General features: G+C 43.3%; 2 protein-coding genes across 2 annotated transcripts in view; both read right to left on the bottom strand.

Moving 5' to 3' along the window:
• Positions 1 to 2328: 2328 nt before the first annotated feature.
• LOC128297516 (uncharacterized) lies at positions 2329 to 4680 on the bottom strand. Its single transcript, XM_053033171.1, has 2 exons — positions 4418 to 4680; positions 2329 to 4339 (listed from the first exon to the last, which is right to left on the bottom strand). Exons 1-2 carry the CDS (start codon positions 4580 to 4582, stop codon positions 3173 to 3175), a joined length of 1332 nt encoding a protein of 443 aa, XP_052889131.1. The 5' UTR covers positions 4583 to 4680; the 3' UTR covers positions 2329 to 3172.
• A 7660-nt stretch (positions 4681 to 12340) lies between these two features.
• Positions 12341 to 19080, bottom strand: part of LOC128310038 (RNA-binding protein fusilli) — a 52654-nt gene continuing 45914 nt past the window's right edge. Inside the window, exons 6-11 of the mRNA XM_053046611.1 lie at positions 17937 to 18047; positions 17140 to 17272; positions 16926 to 17063; positions 16624 to 16839; positions 16128 to 16370; positions 12341 to 15920 (exon numbers count right to left, since the gene is read on the bottom strand). Of these exons, the coding sequence (XP_052902571.1) occupies positions 14727 to 15920; positions 16128 to 16370; positions 16624 to 16839; positions 16926 to 17063; positions 17140 to 17272; positions 17937 to 18047 (2035 nt within the window). The 3' untranslated portion in view covers positions 12341 to 14726. The remainder of the gene's footprint in view (positions 15921 to 16127; positions 16371 to 16623; positions 16840 to 16925; positions 17064 to 17139; positions 17273 to 17936; positions 18048 to 19080) is intronic.

The following is a 19080-nucleotide window of genomic DNA, read 5'->3' as shown; positions in this document are numbered from 1 at the left end:
TGATTCCGATCTCTTTGGCGAAGTCGAACAGAATCACGTAGTCCTTCTGACCCAGAACCTCGCGAATTGGCACAGCAGCGGATCTTCCTGATGCCCGAACGGCTGCAAGAAGACCGGGTCTTGCGGCGTCGAATTCACCACATGACCAGAGGATGTGGTCGATGTCATGGAATCTAACACTACAGCTACAAACCTTGGAGTCGGACATACATATAGGTTGAAGGTGCGCATTCATTGCATAATGGTTCGACATAAGTCTAGACATCATACGAATGAACGCACGACCTACCGGGAGCCTGTGACACCAAGGACGCAGGGATACCTGTGGTGAGATTGAATACAAGAACCTCCCGAGCTCATCGTCATCCCACATGCTCTGCCAGCGAGCCATGCAAAGTTGTTGTGGGGTGCGAAAAAACTCGTGAGGGGGAATCGACCTCTCAACAAAATTGCCTTCCGAGGCACCTCGTTTGGCCAAAAGATCTGGCTTTTCATTTCCGGGGATACCGCAATGAGCAGGCAACCCGATAAGCGATATTCGAAACGCTTTGTTGTACAGCTTAGTATATCCAAGATTTTTCGGATAAAGTAATCAGAGCTCTTTATAGCTTCAACGGATTTCAGTGCTTCGACAGCGCTGAGGCTGTCTGTGAATATAAAATACTGATCCGGAGGACTCGCACTTATTAGTAATAGGGCGTAAAAAATAGCAGCCAGCTCCGCTACATAGATTGAGCATGGCTGTCTAAGTTTGCGGAAGATTTCGGTGCATGTGTTATATACACCAAAACCCGTGCCCACCTCTGAAGAAGATTTATCAGTGAAATACTGGTTCTTATAGGGTTGGCCCTACTTATCCACAAAAATGCTGGGAATTGTCCTCCAGCGAAGTTCATTTGGAATGTTCTTCGTTTCCTCCTTCACCGAGGTGTCGATTACTAGAAGGGAATTGTAGGACTCCGGTAAACTGGCGCAGTTAATTGCTCTTGTGGCGCTAGGGTTTGCCTGTAAAGATACCTGCATTTAGAACCTGCCTCTTGTAGCGATTTGAAATTATCAATCACTAGAGGATTAGATACTGTGGAACGTAGTAAAAGGCGAAGCGATAGCTGCAAAAATCTCAGTTTCAGCGGCATCACTCCGGACATCACTTCTAAGGACATTGTATGAGTGGACTTCATACTGCCCAGCGCAATTCTAAGACAACGATATTGAATACGTTCTAGTTTTATGATATGCGACTTGGCTACCCAATGGAGCATCCGTATTCCAAGACGGATAAGATCGTTGTCTTGTACAGCCGCAGGAGATCTAATGGGTGTGCACCCCACCAGAAGCCTGTGACTGTTCGGAGGAAGTTGATTCTTTTGGCACACTTAATTGCTAGTTAATCTACATGCGACCTCCACACATTTTTACTATCAAACCAAACACCTAGGTATCTAAAAGTTTGGGCAATCGTGATATTTTTTTTTTTCATATAAAAATATGTCAAAATTAGGTTTGTACGTTTTGACATATACAATTAAACGTTTTCGTAGCTAAACAATGCTTTCTATCTATTTATATTCTTGTAAATCTTTGTAAATCGGAATGTTAAATGAATATAGAACTATAATGCAAAACTATATATATTTGTGGTTATATCACACATATTATAACATAAAAAAGAAACAATTACTAATGAATAATATATTCATTATATTAATATAATATTAATATTCGTAATGAATCATTCGGGGATCATTCGTATTTATTGCAAAAAATAAAATGTAAATATTTTCCACCTGCAGCGTGGAATAAATTTGCCCATCCCTATTGAATTGCATACTATCAAACCCGTGAGAGCGATCGCCAGCTTCCCGGTAGATGGCGCGCAACTTCGTATGCAATGTTGAGCAAGACTGCGTGCAACACTGCATTGCATGCGAAGTTGCGCGCCATCTACCGGGAATCTGCTTGCTCGGCTGATACCAGGTGTCACCTCTTGATGGTACATGCTCTCTTGGTATCGGAAATCTGAAAACAAGCTGGATTGTATGGGATTTCGAATCAGCCGACGGAAACGTTACGTTTTGAGGGAGACTTCCCATTTGATCCATCTCACTTGCGCTGGGGATCGCTCTCACGGGTTTACGCACATACTATCAACTTATAATAATTTCGTGCGGTGTTGTTGTTTTCTACTGCTAAAAATTATTTTTATTCATAAATTAGAGAGAGCCATAACCGATTTTGGAAGTCGGCGATTAATCTTTCTGTCAAAAAGATTACTCGGATTATTCTTTCTTTTAAAGAGGCGGATTTTAAAGGGGGATTGAATATCTTTGTTTGTTTTTTATTGTAAACCACTATAAATACTTTCTTCTTAACAATATAATGTTCTTACAACCATCACTATGAGTGCACGAACATGCTGAATGGTAGTTCATCTTCCTGATCGATTGTTTTACAGAGAGAATGATTATCATCTTTTATAAGTTTCTCTTCCGTTTGTATTTATTTTCTACGAACGAACCTTGTCGCTTTATTATATTTCATCGGTTATTTGTGTGTGTGTTTTTGTTTTTTTTTTTTGGTGATAATTTACTAAAGTAGTAAAAGTATCTTTAACAAAAAAAATCCTCGTAAAACTGCCGTAATGTTATGTAAACATATAAGAGGTTTCAACGCCATTTAGGACGCGCTTTGTAACAAAAAATAAAACTAAGCGATGTAATGATTTTGATAAAAGAAAACGCACAAAATTACTCCTGCTAAACTTCAAACAGATATCACAAGGCTTGTTGTTTGAGTAGAATGGTTTATAACGCCTAAAAACCGATACACGGGGGGTAACGATGTTACGATGTACCATCCTGCGATTTGTGCGGTTTTAAGTAATCCAGTATTAGATCAGTCAGTCAAGTGTGTGTTCTTTGTCACAGAGAAATACCTGATACCCACTAGTTGGCAGCATCACATTCCTCCCATTAAAAGGAATAAATTAGTAACATACAGTACACATTTCCGGGCTAAATTCCAACCATTTCCTAAATGTTCTTGTGGTGGCAAGTGTTTATAAAAACAATGCCACCGAGAATGAGAAACATTGTCTATACTCTTCCATCAATTCCTATGATCCGCTGACACTTGTTGCTCTGACGCTTATTTCGTCCTAGTCCCGTCGGAATTAACAACCAAATTGATTATTGCCGACGCGTCGCTGATGTACCTTTATGGTGTGTTCGTCCAGATGGGAAATGGTGAAGAATCGTGCCTCACACTGCTTACATTTGATTGTTTTGTTACGATCGTTCACGTTGCTTTCGTTAACCTCTTCCGGGCCCGTTTTGGTGAGCCGGTTCTTTATAATATCTACATTGGAGTGTGATGCGAATGCATCCGGTGGGCGCAGTATGATGGGATGTTGGCCAATCATACTCCCAACCGACAGATTATTATTCATGGCGGATCTGAAAAGATATGGATTCGATAGTGGCGGCTTGACTTTAGGCGATCCAGACGAACCACTGTCGCTAAGAGAATCAAGTTCAATCCGTTCGTAAGGTGGCTTTCCATCCATGGCAGATTCTGCCACGCCACCTTCCGTCCCGTCTCCCGGTTCTCCAACACCGTCATCCTCGTCCAGCTCACCATCGTACGACAGCACCAACCGGTAGCACTTGCGCACCGTAAACACAGCACGTCGGATAAACTCGAAGGCCGAAATTGCACTTTGCTCGCGCAGGAACATTATGTGGTACAGCGTACGTATCGCCTCGGTAAGCTTGTACAGCAAACACTCGGTCAAATGTTCGGCATACGTTTCCGAAAACATGAATCGCTTCCGACACGCGAAACATTTCTTTTCCTTGTAATCTTCCGGCAGCGCAAACGTCACGCCGTGCTCCTGCAATCCGTCCAGATCCATCACATCGTCTTCGATAAATTCCTTCTCCCGGTAACCGAACAATCCACTGCTGGGTTCGTCCATATCGCCAAACAGGTTGTCCACATCTTCCTCCACGTTATTATTCGGCGGTTTTGCCACAAATCGATGCATGATGGCTGGCTTCTTTGTTGTCTGTTTCGCGACACCGCGTGCGTTTGCCGCGTTGGTAAGATTTACCGACCGGTACGTGGTTCCTTCTACGGTAGATATGATTTCATTGCGCTCTATTGTACGTTCGCCATCTGCCTCCGTCTTCTTGCTTTCCGGTCGGTTATTCGATAGGTATTTAGCCGTCAGCAGCCCTGCGAAATTGTCGAGCGCTTGGCGGCGGAACGTGTACGCGTGCTTGAGGTACGAAATGCATACGACGCAAATTCGCTTCGGCAAGCCATCGTTTTCCGTTATCTACAAAGGAACAAAGGGAAGGCATTGAATTCTCGCGTTCAGCGTCGATACTTTCGACGAAGTAACGAAGTTACTCACCGCAACGCCAGTAATTTCCGCGATCAGTATAGAAATTGGCTGCTTCCAGCGTGCATACTCCCGGTAGTGTGCGTGGCAGTAGGCTGGTATGCGACTGAAAATACTGTGCGATCCAGGAGACGAGCAGATACGGCAAAGCGTATCCATACTGTCGATGTTTTCCATTTCGTCTGGTGGATGTAATCCGTTACGTACTTCCTCCGTACTGCTTCGTCGTCCACAGCCAAAGCGGTACAATCGCAACTCACTGATTACGATTGCTCACAAACACAAAACACCCAACTGGTGGAAATAAGAACGATACAACGCCAAGTACGCTACTTATTGCACGCTATACTAACAGAGAGTCGTTATTTGAAACACAAAACAAACAAATCGATTGCCACGGAAGGGAATTCACAAAGATTTCCCCATTTTCAGCGCACAAAACAGGACAAAATTGGCACAAATGGCCAATCTGAAATACGAAAATCGGCGAACGATGATGACAGTTGACGATGCGCCTCTGTTTACGTTTGTTCGGGTTCAATACTTCAAAATGTAAACACAGCACCCAAGCAGCAATATTGTCAAACGCCCAAGCAACTGAAACCAGCCAGCAGCTAAAGCGCTGTCTATACGATACGTAGTACTGGTGCGAATCAGTCGCAAACTTGCGACTTTGTATTAAATAAATGTACATAACTTAATTTAATTCTGGGAGAAGAAACAAAGTTTTATAAATTTTTACGACAATTCAGTTGACGGAATCAGTTTTCCGAAACTTGCGGAAAACCGTTTCGGAATTTTCGTTTTGTTGTGCAATGGTATCGCACGTTGCTTTATAATGGTTAGACTTTATTGAAATGTTCGTAAATCTTCAACTATGTAAAACTAACCTATGGAATGCACATTTTCGCCCGATCCTATCTTTTCGTCCTGTTCATTATCTACGTAACATTTCGTTTTTGAACACTTTGAAATCCTATTCGTTTCTGCTTATCGCACAGGATTACTTTTTTCCCCTTTCCTTTAATCACCTTCCACGGAATGGCTATTCCTCTATTGCTCTTTGTCGCTAATGATGCCGAAGAAATCAGAGCTTTATCCCTGAACATAGTTGAGCAACTGGTTGTTAAACATTAGGATTGTTCAAGACAGCACACACGCAACATTCTTCGCGCATTCTAAACCGTTTCTTTATCGCTTGAAAACACACAGCACATATACGCCCTTCCACATCATTTCGATTCGATGTTTGCAGATGCATATCATTTTGATGGTAAACACAACATGGTCTCGGTAAATGGTTTGTTTTAGTAAGGCAAAATTGGCTAACAATATCGATAAATGCTCACTTGCCACATCCTCTAGGTATATGATATGATGATGATTGCTGATCTCGTTTACAAAAGGAACGCGATTTGTAGGGTGTTTTTGTTTGCTTCTAAGACATGATGATAAAAATTGTGAATATAAACTACCTCATTCATCATTCATAACACATTCGTTCATAAAGTTGTAACTATCATTCAATCGTACACGTGCGGCTTGGTAAGTAACGATCGTTTTGCATTTGCACTCAATTCGAACGATTAAACAAATATGCTTAACACGCTAACTAACAATGAAAAGGGCCGCGATTTAAACACATGCGAGGCGGCCCTCGTAACATGGATCAACATGGGTTTCTTAACGATAAAACACTAGAGCGATATAGGTCTGGTATCAACGCGGGTGTCGTGTACTTTTGCCTACCACTCAATTGCCACTCGCACAACAACATTACTATGCAATAAGTCAGGACAAGATAAGAATTACATTTTTGTTCGCTAACTGATTTTAAAACAGTACAAAATATCAAACTTTTTAAACAATAGCAGAACCCACAACTGACTGTGGCGTAAATTTGGTGCATTGCACACTTCTGCCGTTAAAGATGATGTTATGCTTGTGTACAATAGTTTTAGTCTTTAGACTGGTGATAATATCCAGATGGGTAGCTCTAGGAAGCTTACATACGAACATGAAAAGATTGTTTGAAAAGAAAAACGAGACATATAACAACGGGTTTAACCAGGAAAACGTTTTAACAACAATGGTAATGGTTGGTGCCTGGCCACAGCTAAAATATACACATATAGATCTATGAAGATTATAAAAAAAACACTCGAACAACACTCAAACATTAACAAATAAATTACAAAATATGCTCAGCTCCACTACACGCGAAAGTTCGATACAGATACCGAAGGTTGATGATTGCTATTCGCTGTTCATTCGCTACCATCTGCAAAAACAGTTTTGCACTATGTGCAATTTTCGCATTCTCTCTACCCCGACGGTACATCTTCATCTACTACACGCTCTGCACAATTCCCCTTTCTCTAGTGGTGGTATCGTTCCTATTGCATGCGCATCACGATCAGCCTTCTGGTTTACGCTTTTAGTTTCAATAGCTTTTGAGCGTTGTTTGTGAGCAAAAATGATTGTAGTCAGTTGATGCTGTAGTAAGATGCATTCAATCCTTCCAGATCCTCTTCCAGATCCTTTTCCAGATCTAGATTCCGGTCTTACAATGTACACTAGGGGGTAGGGTACAGACGCATCACTACACAACTTACTTCACTAGCTTTGATTTGCTTGCCTTGGTTAGGATATGGATCGAGCCTGACTACGCGTTAAAGGAATTCCACTCCGTTCCAGTAAAACAATAAAACACGTTGCAGCATTCCCATATTTACAGCAGCGATCAAACATAAGCGGCTTACGGGGTAAATAAATTGTAACATCGCTTCGAGTAATGCGATTAAAGTTTAACCTATTGCAGGATGCATTTTACACAACTTAAGGATGTTGGTATTTCTCAATGAACGAAAATGAAAAGTTTCGAGTGCTAAAGTCCGTCCGTCCCCTTTGCTCGGTTAAGCGTTCACGTTTGGCTGTTTTCGTGTGGCTGAAAAATGATGGACATGCTCTTATCATTCTCCGCCTGTTTCAAACTATAAACAGCTCCACGTATTGGTTCGGTATGAGCGACGGTGCCAGGATGCTTGGAGCCGTCGCAACCAGCTTATCGTGATGATGGTGCGTCAGAGGATGCGGATGATGATGATGGTGGTGGTGATGGTGATGCGGAGGATGGTGTGGCAGGTGCGGATGCGGCTCATAGAACGTTGTGCCGGTTGTGCCCGGTGGGCTGGCCGTTCCCATCAACGGAGCGGCGTGTGGGAAGTGAACCGACGGTGGTGGGATTGCTTGAATCGGCGAAAGCTGCGAACCGGGATATGCTCCAGCCAGCCCACCGGTCGGTGTTGTTACCGTAGGGATTGCGAGCGGCTGAGAGGTGGCTGCGGCAAGCGGTAGGCTTAGCAGAGAGGCCGACGGTGGTGGTGGTGACGTGCGGATCGTTGCTGTGCCACCACCGTGTCGTTGGGACGTTCCGGAGGAAACGCTCGTCACGGACCCGGAACTGGAACACCCGCCGGTCGGCGAAAGTAGCGGCGGTGACGACGATTGTGAGGTGGACGATTCACCGCTGGAAGAACCTGCCGTGCCGGCAGCTCGCGGTGGCACCGTCACGAGTGACACCGACGGATTGTTACGTTGTTGGTTGCGTTGATCGGGGCTGAGTGCAAGCTGTTGGTCGGGGAAAGAAAAACGATTGCTTCATGTTTAAATGATCCATATCTTATCCGATTTGCTTCCGCGGCTCTTTTCACCTACCATCGTCGGCTGTGCATGGCTATGGGTGGGAATGCCCGCCGTTTGATGGGCCGCCGGCCCAAGATGGTGCGGTGTACCGGGCGGTGCCGTGCTGTAGTACGTCGTCGGCGAAACCGGCGGACTCGGATAGCCCCAGTAGAGAATCGGCTGCGGATAGAAGGCGGCATGCCGGGGTGGTGGCAAAACTGCTGACGGCGGATGCCCGAATGGAGCGTATCCACCGAACGGTGCTCCAACTATTGTACCGCCTACAGTGGGAGAGAGAAACAGAAAAACTTACATTTAAAACACACTCTTCTGTAAACCTGCAAAACATAATATTAAACAAACGAGTTACAAAACAAAGTACTTAAACAGAGCAAAAAAATTAACATTCTATCAACAAAATAATAAATTTAAAAAAATAAAGATAAAAACAATAAATTGTGAAGGGGGTCGTACAGGAGAAAAAAAAAGGTCAATAACGTCGCAACGTAGGGTTGTGGGTGGTCAAGAAAAGGATCTGCTAGAATATTTTCAACAATCGTAGGTGTTATTAAACGGTTCTGCTTATTGTGAGGATTAGTTAACAGGTTAATAGGTCTCGAGAGTAAGTTAATCTTGTAAAAAAGTAGTATTAGGTCGCGCTAATATGTTTTAATAAAATTACTGTTTGGTTACTTTTGTAAAACAATAACGGTTGCATTACATCGGTTTCGCTATCGTAATTGCAATTTTCACTTTACTTTATTTTAATCTCCAGCTTAATCAATAAAACATTTATGACAAACAACACTGGACACAACTACAACAGAAAACATAATTCTTAAGGGGGGAAAAGTATAAAACATGCCTTAAAGTACAAACTAAACAGGCGCAAACGATACAACAGTAAATGAAAAAAACCAAAACTCGATAAACGTTCAGCGGTAACGCAGGTGCAAATCACAAAAATGGAATGGAAAATTAAAAACAAACATAAAATTAAATGCATTAACGTAAGGAGAAGAAGAACAAAACAAAACGGTAGCAAAGGAAGGGTTAGTTAGGCGAGGGTAAGAGAGATAAAAGGGGATACAGAGAGATGGGGAGCATGTATTAGGGATGAAGAACGAAACTAAATTAATAAATAAAATAAACTGATTTCGTAACACTCACCGTAAGAAATGGGCAAATAAGGTACATTTTGAAAGGATATAATGATTACCGGTTCTTTAATGAGCTTTAAGTAATGCCTTGCTCCGTACACAGTGTACCCACCACAAAACCACCAAAACGTATAATATGTAAGGAGTAGTATAGCACGTCAACAATCGGCGTTTTCACTAGTGCACACAGCCAGCTAGCCACGAGCCCACCAAACACAACGTTCGCCGTCCACCGAGTGTGTGTATGTGTGTGTGTGTGAGAGAGAAAGTTGTTGCAGTCAGGATGGAGTTTCTACTTGTATATATGCATCTATATGTTGTCTGTCCTTCCAACAGGAAACGCGCGCCCGCTGGCCGGAACCACCACACCACCTCGCCGCCATTGGCACATGGACATTACTGCACAAACACGGGAAACACCTTTTTCCCGCACAGATTAGAAGAAGAGATGCACCGTGGAAAAACAACACAATAATAGACAGATAGCAGAGAGAGAGAAAGAAGAAGAGATACGCACTTTTTCCTGCCCGGAAACCCAAGATAATAGCCAAGTATGCGTGATTACGACGACGGTAGAGAAAGATGAGCAGGACACACGGTCACAAAACTACGCAAGTACCCCATTTTCCACCCGATATAACAGACGAATGCTCTCCGTACGGCGAGCGACAACTACAACATGAATTGGGATTCGAACTAGCGTTGGATGAGTCTGATTCAGATTCAATACTCTTTGAACTGAATAAATCAATCTGATTCTCAAGTCTAAAAACTGAATAAATGGTTCTTAAAATTTTATGAATTCTCAAACATCAAATCCTCAACGACTCATAAATCTCTCATTGAGGATTCATGAATCGTTTCAGAATCGACTCCTTCTCAAAAGATTCATTAGACACAACAGTAGTGCAGTCATTAATTTTCATGGGGGGTTTCATCCTCGTTACCGTGCTCGCACGATCAGGTGGAGATCAGATCATGTGGAGTTAGAAGATTGACATTAAGATCGTTGCAGTGTATTTTCACTCATGTTTTGGCGGCGATGACTTTTGTGTTTTTGTCTTGTCTTAAGTTTAGAATTGATGGGCACCGAAACACCAAACCGTTTTAGAGTAGTCCGTGACGTGTAGGACGACAATCGTGCCGACAATTCACCACAACACCATCCTCTTCTTTCCTGCCGAAGCAAACTAGTGGAGCTAGACAAATACGAATGCACAGTGATAGAGTACCGAATGCAATAGGGACCATAGTGACAGCATTTGCTCTTTACACATTACACATTTGCGCTGATCCACTCCAAGTTGCAGCTTTACATTACCACCGAAACAGTATTAAATCACCATTTTCTTCAACCACACGAGACGATACAGAGAGCCCCTACGATACCAGTATATAATAACAACAAAAAAGGCAAATTATTATGAAAAGTTAGAATATTCTTATCACATGATCGACAGTCGGAGCTAGCCCGCCTTTCCTTGAGCATACTTTTGATGTAGATTAAAACAGATTATGTGCGCGTCCCTCTTATTAGCATAATTCTTTCATCATATTATATTGCTCTGAGAAGCAACCAGCAGCTACAGAACCAGCGGTACAGAACCGACAGAAGACAGAAACAAGGACAGTAGTGTAAAAGTGTGACTAGACGATAGAGTGAGAAAAAGCAAAAGAAACCAAAAAAGGAAACACAAACAGTACACTCAATTTCGGACGCGAACAAATCCTGCCACTGTCAGCAGTGTGAATTCGTGGGGTGTGTTAATCTTTTGAAGCATATTCATGTGCCTAAGGATGCCACCGTTGTACCAGGGGTTCGTTTTGTTTGCGTTTGTTACATTGGTGAATGATGCAACGTGTTGCATATCGAGATAAATGTAACAATATAAAAATTAAAATTACACAAATGTTTGTCTAACCAATGCACGCACCATATAAACAACAACACAAAAGATAACAAGATGTAAACCATAGATATAACTACAAACAAAACGAACCCAAATCACCAAACATAATACCACACATGAATATGCTTATATACAATAAAAGAAACAATACATCATGAAATGGAAAATAAACAAAAAAAAATATAAGGAGAGAGAAAGAAATTGGTTTTGTGTAATGAAAAGAGGTGAGAAGGAGAAAGGAAAGCAAGATTAACACCTACAATTTGTGGTAGTAACGAAGATTCAAAAACGACCGTTAGAGACTTTGAACCAAGAAGAAGAAAAACAAAACGTTCACTTATATAATTATCGATGATCTTACAGAGATACTAGGGTAGATTAATTGTGTATTCATCTCAAAACAGGATACCACCTATTATAATATTAAAATTACATCTATTCCTCCGCAAGTGAGTGAGCACTGTTTGTTTATATTGCTATATAACTAACAGCAGTAGCATTTTTAAATGGTTGTGGTGCACCGATTTTGAATTCGTTTTTTTTTTAATTTCCACACTTGTTTCACCCTGTTTAGTGGCCTATTAGGTGGCTTATTAAGCTTAGAATTGGTGTATGTGTTTAGGTATGCTTGCGTGGTCGGGATGGTGCAGAACAGCAGACTGATCCGTGTTCGGAACGACGATACACATGCCGTGTGTTAACTGGCTTTATTCATTATTAGCCACCCAAAACACGTTCCATGTAGTGTGTATTTTGTTTTTTTATGTACGTGCCATGTAAGAAACATTGATGAAAGACAAATTAAAGAGCAATACAGCAAAAGGTATCTGTATCAAACCGAAAAAACAAGCTTTAAGAAATCTACAGTACAATGTTACACAAGAGGTTTGTCCAATCTTACGCTTCTTCGTCTCGGTCGTCCTGATTCTTCTGTACGGACGAACTACTTTGCTATTTGAGCTATTTTTTAACATTCCACCAACATATTATATCATTCATAAGTTACCAAACTCAACCCAATCATACAACAAGGAAAAACATGTAAACGTTTCACAAACAGATCCTTACTTCACTATCAACATTTCCGACCGTCCGAAACGCACAGCACAGTACAGAAACAAGAGGAAGAAGAAGCCACTCGCGCACTAGCCCTGTATAGCACTAGGTCTTTAACTATGTCATTGTGTCAACACCAAAACATATAGCATGTGTGTAAAATATCGTGCCGAAAATTATTCACTTAATAACTAGGTAAATTAGCATGCCTAATGGACGTTTTAAGAAAGGAATTTAACCTGCACGAGGTGTTGTTGTTAGTGCTATAACAATGATGATAATGATAGAAACAACAAGGAGAAAGAAAAAAAACCGAACGATTGCTTCCGGTCGTCATTCACAACACCATTTGCACGTGTTTACCACTATTTACGATTAATGGAATGTAGTATTATTATTATTATTATAACTATTGTTATTGTTATTATTACTACACCTGGCATTTTCGATAATGAGTTATTCTGTGGCCACCCGGTTCTAGGTGTTGAAGAAAAGCGATCACAGCGTAATGCAGTTATCCATCCAAACTGTACGTGTCTAGTAGCGTATTGGTGGTTCCTCTTTCTAACATGTATATGCATAATTTTGTTTTTTTGTTTTGCTTGCAGCGCAATTAAATGATTTAAAGCTAAGAAAAAATATAATAAATTTTCGATGCTCGTCTCACTTGTAACTATCATTGTGCCCCCCCTCCCAGGCATATGAACAAGTGTACGTGAGTTAAAAACAAGTAAACTTATAGTGTGTGCTTTCGATTAGTATTACAGAACGTAGTGATGGATATGAGGCTACTAACTCAGCACATAAATTGATTTGTATCTTACTCGTCTAAGAACCACAAAAAGGCAAATACAACCCACGCTGCTTGCTATTTATGCATAGTTACACCGTACCGGGGATGAAAGACTTGGCGACACACGTGTACCTTTTTTCTGTTTGTTGTTTTTTCAAACTACTACACATTACACAACGTTCAAATGTTCCTATGCGCGGTTTATGAAGCAATCCTCTTTCCTTACACTAAAAAAAAGCCCATTTTATATTGCGATATATGTGATCGATCAGCTTGGAGTTTATATGCTTATAGGATCTCTCCGTTTTCCGTTTGCTCGTTCCCCCAACCAAGACCGATCGCCATCTAAGTCTAATTACCTGGTGTACTTCCCCCGTTTTCTACTCGCAACTGCCTTTGCTTTGTGTCACACACATGTAAACGCACACATAATATGTAAGAGGTGTAAATGTTAAACAGGAAACGTACTGGTGGCTGCACCGACCCAACACCTTTTTTTTGTTTTACCCGTACCGTTCCATCCGCATCCTGACCCCACTATTATACCCCGCACGGTTTCGCCCTCCCGCGTTTCGCTACACGGTTTTATATTGCACACCACTGCTCACATACACAAGATAATATATTAGCCAAGTACTTTACACAACGGCTCATTTGCACTCATTTGTGGGACGTGTAGGTGTGTGTGTGTGGATGGTGAAGGATTAAGGAATATGAGATAGTGTGTTTATGTGTATGTAGTGGAAGAAGGCGAACCGTCTTATCATTATCTCGAATGATGCGTCTTTATATGAGGTGAGTGTGTGTTGTACCAAAGAGGGATGAAGGAAGGGAAGGAATGGTGATGGTGGCCGAAAACTAATATACCGGAAGGATCAACAGTTATGTAATGCAAGAAAATTGTACGAAATTGTACACTATATCAGTGTACGGGGTTCCACATTCAGAAACACCAACCCATCAACCCAAAATCCTCCCCCCTAGTCCATTTCCATTTCTTTCCTTACAAAGTAAACAAGCAAAGAGCAACGAGAGGCAAAGAAATACCGGAAGGAAAGAGGGAAAAATAATAGAAAAAAAAACAACAGGACAACACGCAACAGAAACACAGAAGTGTTCCGAGAGAATGAAAGTGTGAACGCAACATTGGCGGATAGAAAAAGGGAACAAATAATGGAAGTAATGTCACTACATTGATTGATTCACACCATTGTAACATCTGGTTGGTGTTTTGTGTTGTTTTCGGGTTACCGCACACAAGGCCTTACACGATCGTAGCGCAGCACAAGCACAGCAGAAGCCTTAACAGCCGACAAACAAGCAGCACAATCCTTCCTTCCTTCTACACTAACAATAATTCAACCATCTACTACTGGTAGGGGTGCCACGTGAAGGCAATGCATGTATAATTCATTATTTAACAATATAAGTACTTTTAGTAGCATCTGCATTAAGTAGGTAAAGGGTTGACTACAATGTAGTCGCTAGCTTTATGTATAGGTACTGATGAAGGCACTGGTCCATACAACAGCATCTACAAGGACACGGAATGTCAAATAATAACAAACAAAAATTACGTCTTCTTCTCTTCCGATATCTATGAAGGTACTATTCTCTACAATAAATGATTCAATTTTAGTATTCTCAGCAAGCGCTAGCCGTTCAGTGTTGATACAAATACCAACGGAACACGGGCCAAGCGTTACAAACTATTGCTTTCATATGTGCGGATGGTAGTACGGTGCGTACAATGCAACAGACGCTGCGGCGGCTGCTGCAGCCGCGGCCGCACCCTGTGTCGGAGCGCCATGGAAAGGGCGTTTGCTACCGGCACTAGGGGCCAGCGCGGACTGATCACCCCGGAAAGCACTGTCGTACGAACGCTTCGATGGAAGCATACCACCAGCAGCCGATTGGGAAGCGGCCGCTGCCACCATCGCTTGCATGGCGTGATGCTGCGATGGATGGTGCACCAGACCGGCAGCAGAAGCATGATGCGGCAGCGAACTGCCCGCACCGGAACCGGGAACCCCGGCATGACCAATGCCACCACCGAAGTGGTGCAACTGATTGAATGCAGCAGCATGGTGTGCTGCTGCCGCTGTATGTGGCGGTGCCATCAACCCCATCGGAATGCCGCTGTTCGAAGCGAGCATGTGACGTTGCATGAAGTACAACGGGTGATACTGAGCGGCAAGCGGACCGGCTGGGTGACCTCCGGCTAGATGAGGTGGCAAACCACCTGCACCGCTCGCCCCGGTGGAAGCAGCACCCAAACCTGCCAAACCGGCGGCTGATCCATGCCCGAAAGCAAGCCCACCCGCATTGCCAGCGCCGGTCACCGACGGTGGTAACCCACCGCTGCCAGCCGTCACGTACGTTGGTGCACCGGCCACAGCACTGCCCGGCTGCGAAGCGCTCAGCGATGTAGCAACGCTGGTTGGCGGTCCAGCCACGTACATGCCCAGGTTTTGCAGCATCAGCTGCTCCTGCTGATGTTGCTGATGCTGGGCGGCGGCGGCTTGGCGCGCCAGCAGATTGTGCTGCGCTATGTACTGTGCTTGCTGCTGTGCTAGCAGCTGATGGTTCGGCGGCGGTACCGAGAGAGCCAGCGGAGATGGAATCGGTAGCGGAATTTGGGAGAGTGAGAGCGTCTGCGGGGATTGTGTCGGTGGCTGTGTGGCCGCTGTCGGTAACATACCCGGTGAGAGGAGTGACGGTTTCGAGAGGCTTGCCGGCTGCTGGAAGCCGCCGTTCAGCACCATGTTCATGTCATCGCCGGAGCACTGGAACACCTCGATGTAGCGCTGCTTCTTGCCGAACATCATGTTCTTGTGGTGTTTCTGTTGGGCCGACTGGTAGGCCGCCGTTTCCGAGTCCATCTGTATGAATGCTTCACCATTGAACTGACCCTACGGATACATCACAAAAGAAGCCAAAACGACAAGGTTCCAATATCGGTTCCAATCAAATCAATGCACACACACTAGCATTAAACGTAAGCGTACGGAAAACTAAATGATCATACAAAGAGAGGCTTCGGAGCATGCGTTGGCAAAAAGCCCATAAAGTCTACAGCCGGACACAGTCCGCCAGGAGGGAATGGCTCTTCGTCTTACCTGAGCGTTATACACCAAATGCACACCCTGGTAGACGATGTGATTGGCAAAGTCGTCCAGGAAGTGTAGTATGTGTTCCACCTTCGCCTCGTACGGGAGCCCCCGTAACCGGATGCAGTTCTTCTCGATACCACTGGTGATGACGTGTTGGGGTAATAGTTGCATCTGCACTTGCGGTAACTGTGCAATCAATGGTGGTTGCGGTGGCTCGTAGGTCTTCGGATCCATTGACCGGTTCAAAACCTGTGGTCAGCAAAATAAATACGACATTAACATATTTTTCAAGCACGGTAAATACGTACCACTATGAAGAAGTTCTTAATTATGCTTTACACTATACGACTTTTTTGATTTTTTTTCTTACCGTAATCATTGTTTCGTCTATCCGTTCCCACATGAGTGCAGAAAAAGGACATTTGTTTTCAAGCGTTTTCACAAGATCGTTTCATTTTCATACAATTTTCAAAAAAGAAAAAGCCCTATTACGATTACGAACCTGCTGTACTTCTGCCGTTGTCGAGCGAAACAGCTCAATGTAACGTTGGCCGATCGATTCGCGATGTTTTGATAGTGCCTTCGATGCATCCGTGTCCTGCTCGAAAAGTACGAAAGCATCACCGGTCGCCCGTCCGTCCGGTTTCTTCACAAAAAGTATGCCATCAGCACCATCCAGTACGTTGCAACTGTTCTCACCGTTGGCGAAGAAATCGAGCTGGAAACATCAAAACATAATTTAGTTACAGTTCAATATTCTATTCGCCGTATTGGAGAGAATGGCATCCTTTATTTGTTACTTACCACTTGCTTTGCAGTACAATCGTATGGTAAACCTCGCATCCGGATGATTACTTGTGCGCCCTTCGATAGGAAGGCTTGCGCTTCGTTGGATGCACCACCTGCCACGGCCAGGAAGTCTTCCCCGTTGGCTCGATACACCTAAAACAAAACGTGAAAGATTTAGACAATTTGTATAACCCAATGTGCCAATATGTCTGTGTATAAAATAGCCTACCTCAATGTATCGATTGCCGATGTGATGCTTGTGTCGTTTGAGTGCCATATCGCGATGTTCCTGTGACACAAAGCGTACCAATGCTTCACCGTTACGACGTCCTTGTGGCGATAAACAAAGAGCTACACCACCCCTGTGGAAATGATAGTAGTAAGTAAGCAATGGTGTTAGTTTACAGTGGCACAGAAAGCTTTTTTGTGCTGGGAGTGCAAAACTTGACACAGTTATTAATCATCATTAACAGCGAGAAACCTAACCATCAGTTAATGCGAAATACACCATCATCTCCTCGTCATAAAACCGGAAGACCAATACAACCAAGTAACGAAAAGTTTGAGACAAGTTACCGGAACTCAGTTACTATGTCAGCTAGCTTTCCAACTACTATCAAAGTGGCGAATAATCAGCAATTTTCCTGCAACAAACACATCGAACAAGGGGACGCGCGCGTCGCGATCGGCTAGCCGGTGGTCGCGCCCAATGTCGAATAGGTCATGGATTTATCAATTGTTTTTCTTCCACAATCGTACAATACACAACCGCGCTACAGCTGACAGGGATCGTCGCAAGGAGATCCCGGTGTGGAACATTTGCCGGCGGCGGCGTTGACGCCAGTAGCGCAATTCCAAATAAACGATCACAGACTTTATTTTTCAATGTTGGTTACGAAGGTACTTAAATTAAATCTTGACGGTGTAATCTCGTACAGCGGACATTACTCAAATTTATAGCCAATAAATATGGTTTTAGGTGCTTTTATATGACTACACGTGTTTGCAATGGCAGCCGTAACTTACTTTGCGACATTCAATCCGCGGAAGAACTTGGCAATATCCTGATCGCTGCTCTGCCAGGGTAATCCACGAGCACGCACTATACACGTTCCATCTATTTCGTCATCGATCGAGCTGTGGGATTGATAGAGAAATAAAACATTAAGTAACTCACTTGTAATTTGAAAAAACGCAATTTTATGTGTCAATGGAATGGGGTACGGAACCACACGTGTACCCAAAACTAGGTGGAATCTCGTTATGAACGGGGCAAAAATAGATCTCCCATGCAACAAGGCAAGCTCGATGCGTTTGTTTGAACAGATTCAGCTAAACATCTTGAGCTGTTTTAACTAGCAGCAACATGGCTTTGCCGAAGCCATACATACATACATCTCCTCATAGCGATGACAAACAACAACCCAGATTCCTCTACCAATCATGGCTTCTGTGTGTCATGCAATCCGGGGGCACCGCGTACATTGTTGTTGTCGAACTTGTCGAGCCATCGAACCGGTAACGAAGCCGGCAGAGAGAAATGGAAATGAAACCAAGCGATCTGAATCTCGCCGTGGGTGCAACTGAACAAAAACCACAGCTAAATTAGCGATTTGTGGTATCGATATGCTTTTTAATGCGGTCGTTAGAGTCTGTCTTCCGGTGTATGATTTTCATCAGACATAGTCCCTCCCGCTGCTGCGTGTATCGTGAGCCACTTCCATTATCATTTCAACAAGTGTAGTTCATGTTTGGTACGAATAAAAAAACACTAACAATTGCCACGAAAAAGACTCACATTGTCCAAAATATCTGACAGTGGACAAACATTGGCAACGTTTGAAACATTTTCTCACACATCGCCAGCCATGAGAGCTTGAACTGCAACGTGAAAGACGCTAAAGGCACGAACGATCACGCAGGCACTAGCAAAACACATTGTATGTTTTATCAGCCTTGCAGCAGCAGCAGCAGCAGTAACAGCGGGTCGGAGACAGTACGCCACCACTATTAACTAACCCGTTTTAACGATGCTCGTGGCCCAAAGTGTCTGACAGGTTGCGGGGCACAAAACATTGTCATATATCGCGCCACCAGTGTGGCCAGCTTTTTTTATGTAAAGTCTCATAAAAAACATCTGTTAGATGCACTATTTGGGAGTGTCTGGACT

Source organism: Anopheles moucheti, chromosome 2 (assembly GCF_943734755.1).
Source record: "Anopheles moucheti chromosome 2, idAnoMoucSN_F20_07, whole genome shotgun sequence".
Lineage (NCBI taxonomy): Eukaryota > Metazoa > Arthropoda > Insecta > Diptera > Culicidae > Anopheles > Anopheles moucheti.
Note: the sequence above shows the minus strand (reverse complement) of the source record. Positions and strands in the feature narration are given on the sequence as shown.

What these genes read in the sequence shown, in the direction of transcription:
- LOC128297516 (XM_053033171.1), bottom strand. Translation starts at nt 4,582, where the DNA reads ATGGAAAACATCGACAGTATGGATACGCTTTGCCGTATCTGCTCGTCT. An exon ending in CGGAAATTACTGGCGTTGCG is followed by an intron (nt 4,340 to 4,417) that starts GTGAGTAACTTC and finishes GTTCCTTTGTAG; the next exon opens with ATAACGGAAAACGATGGCTT.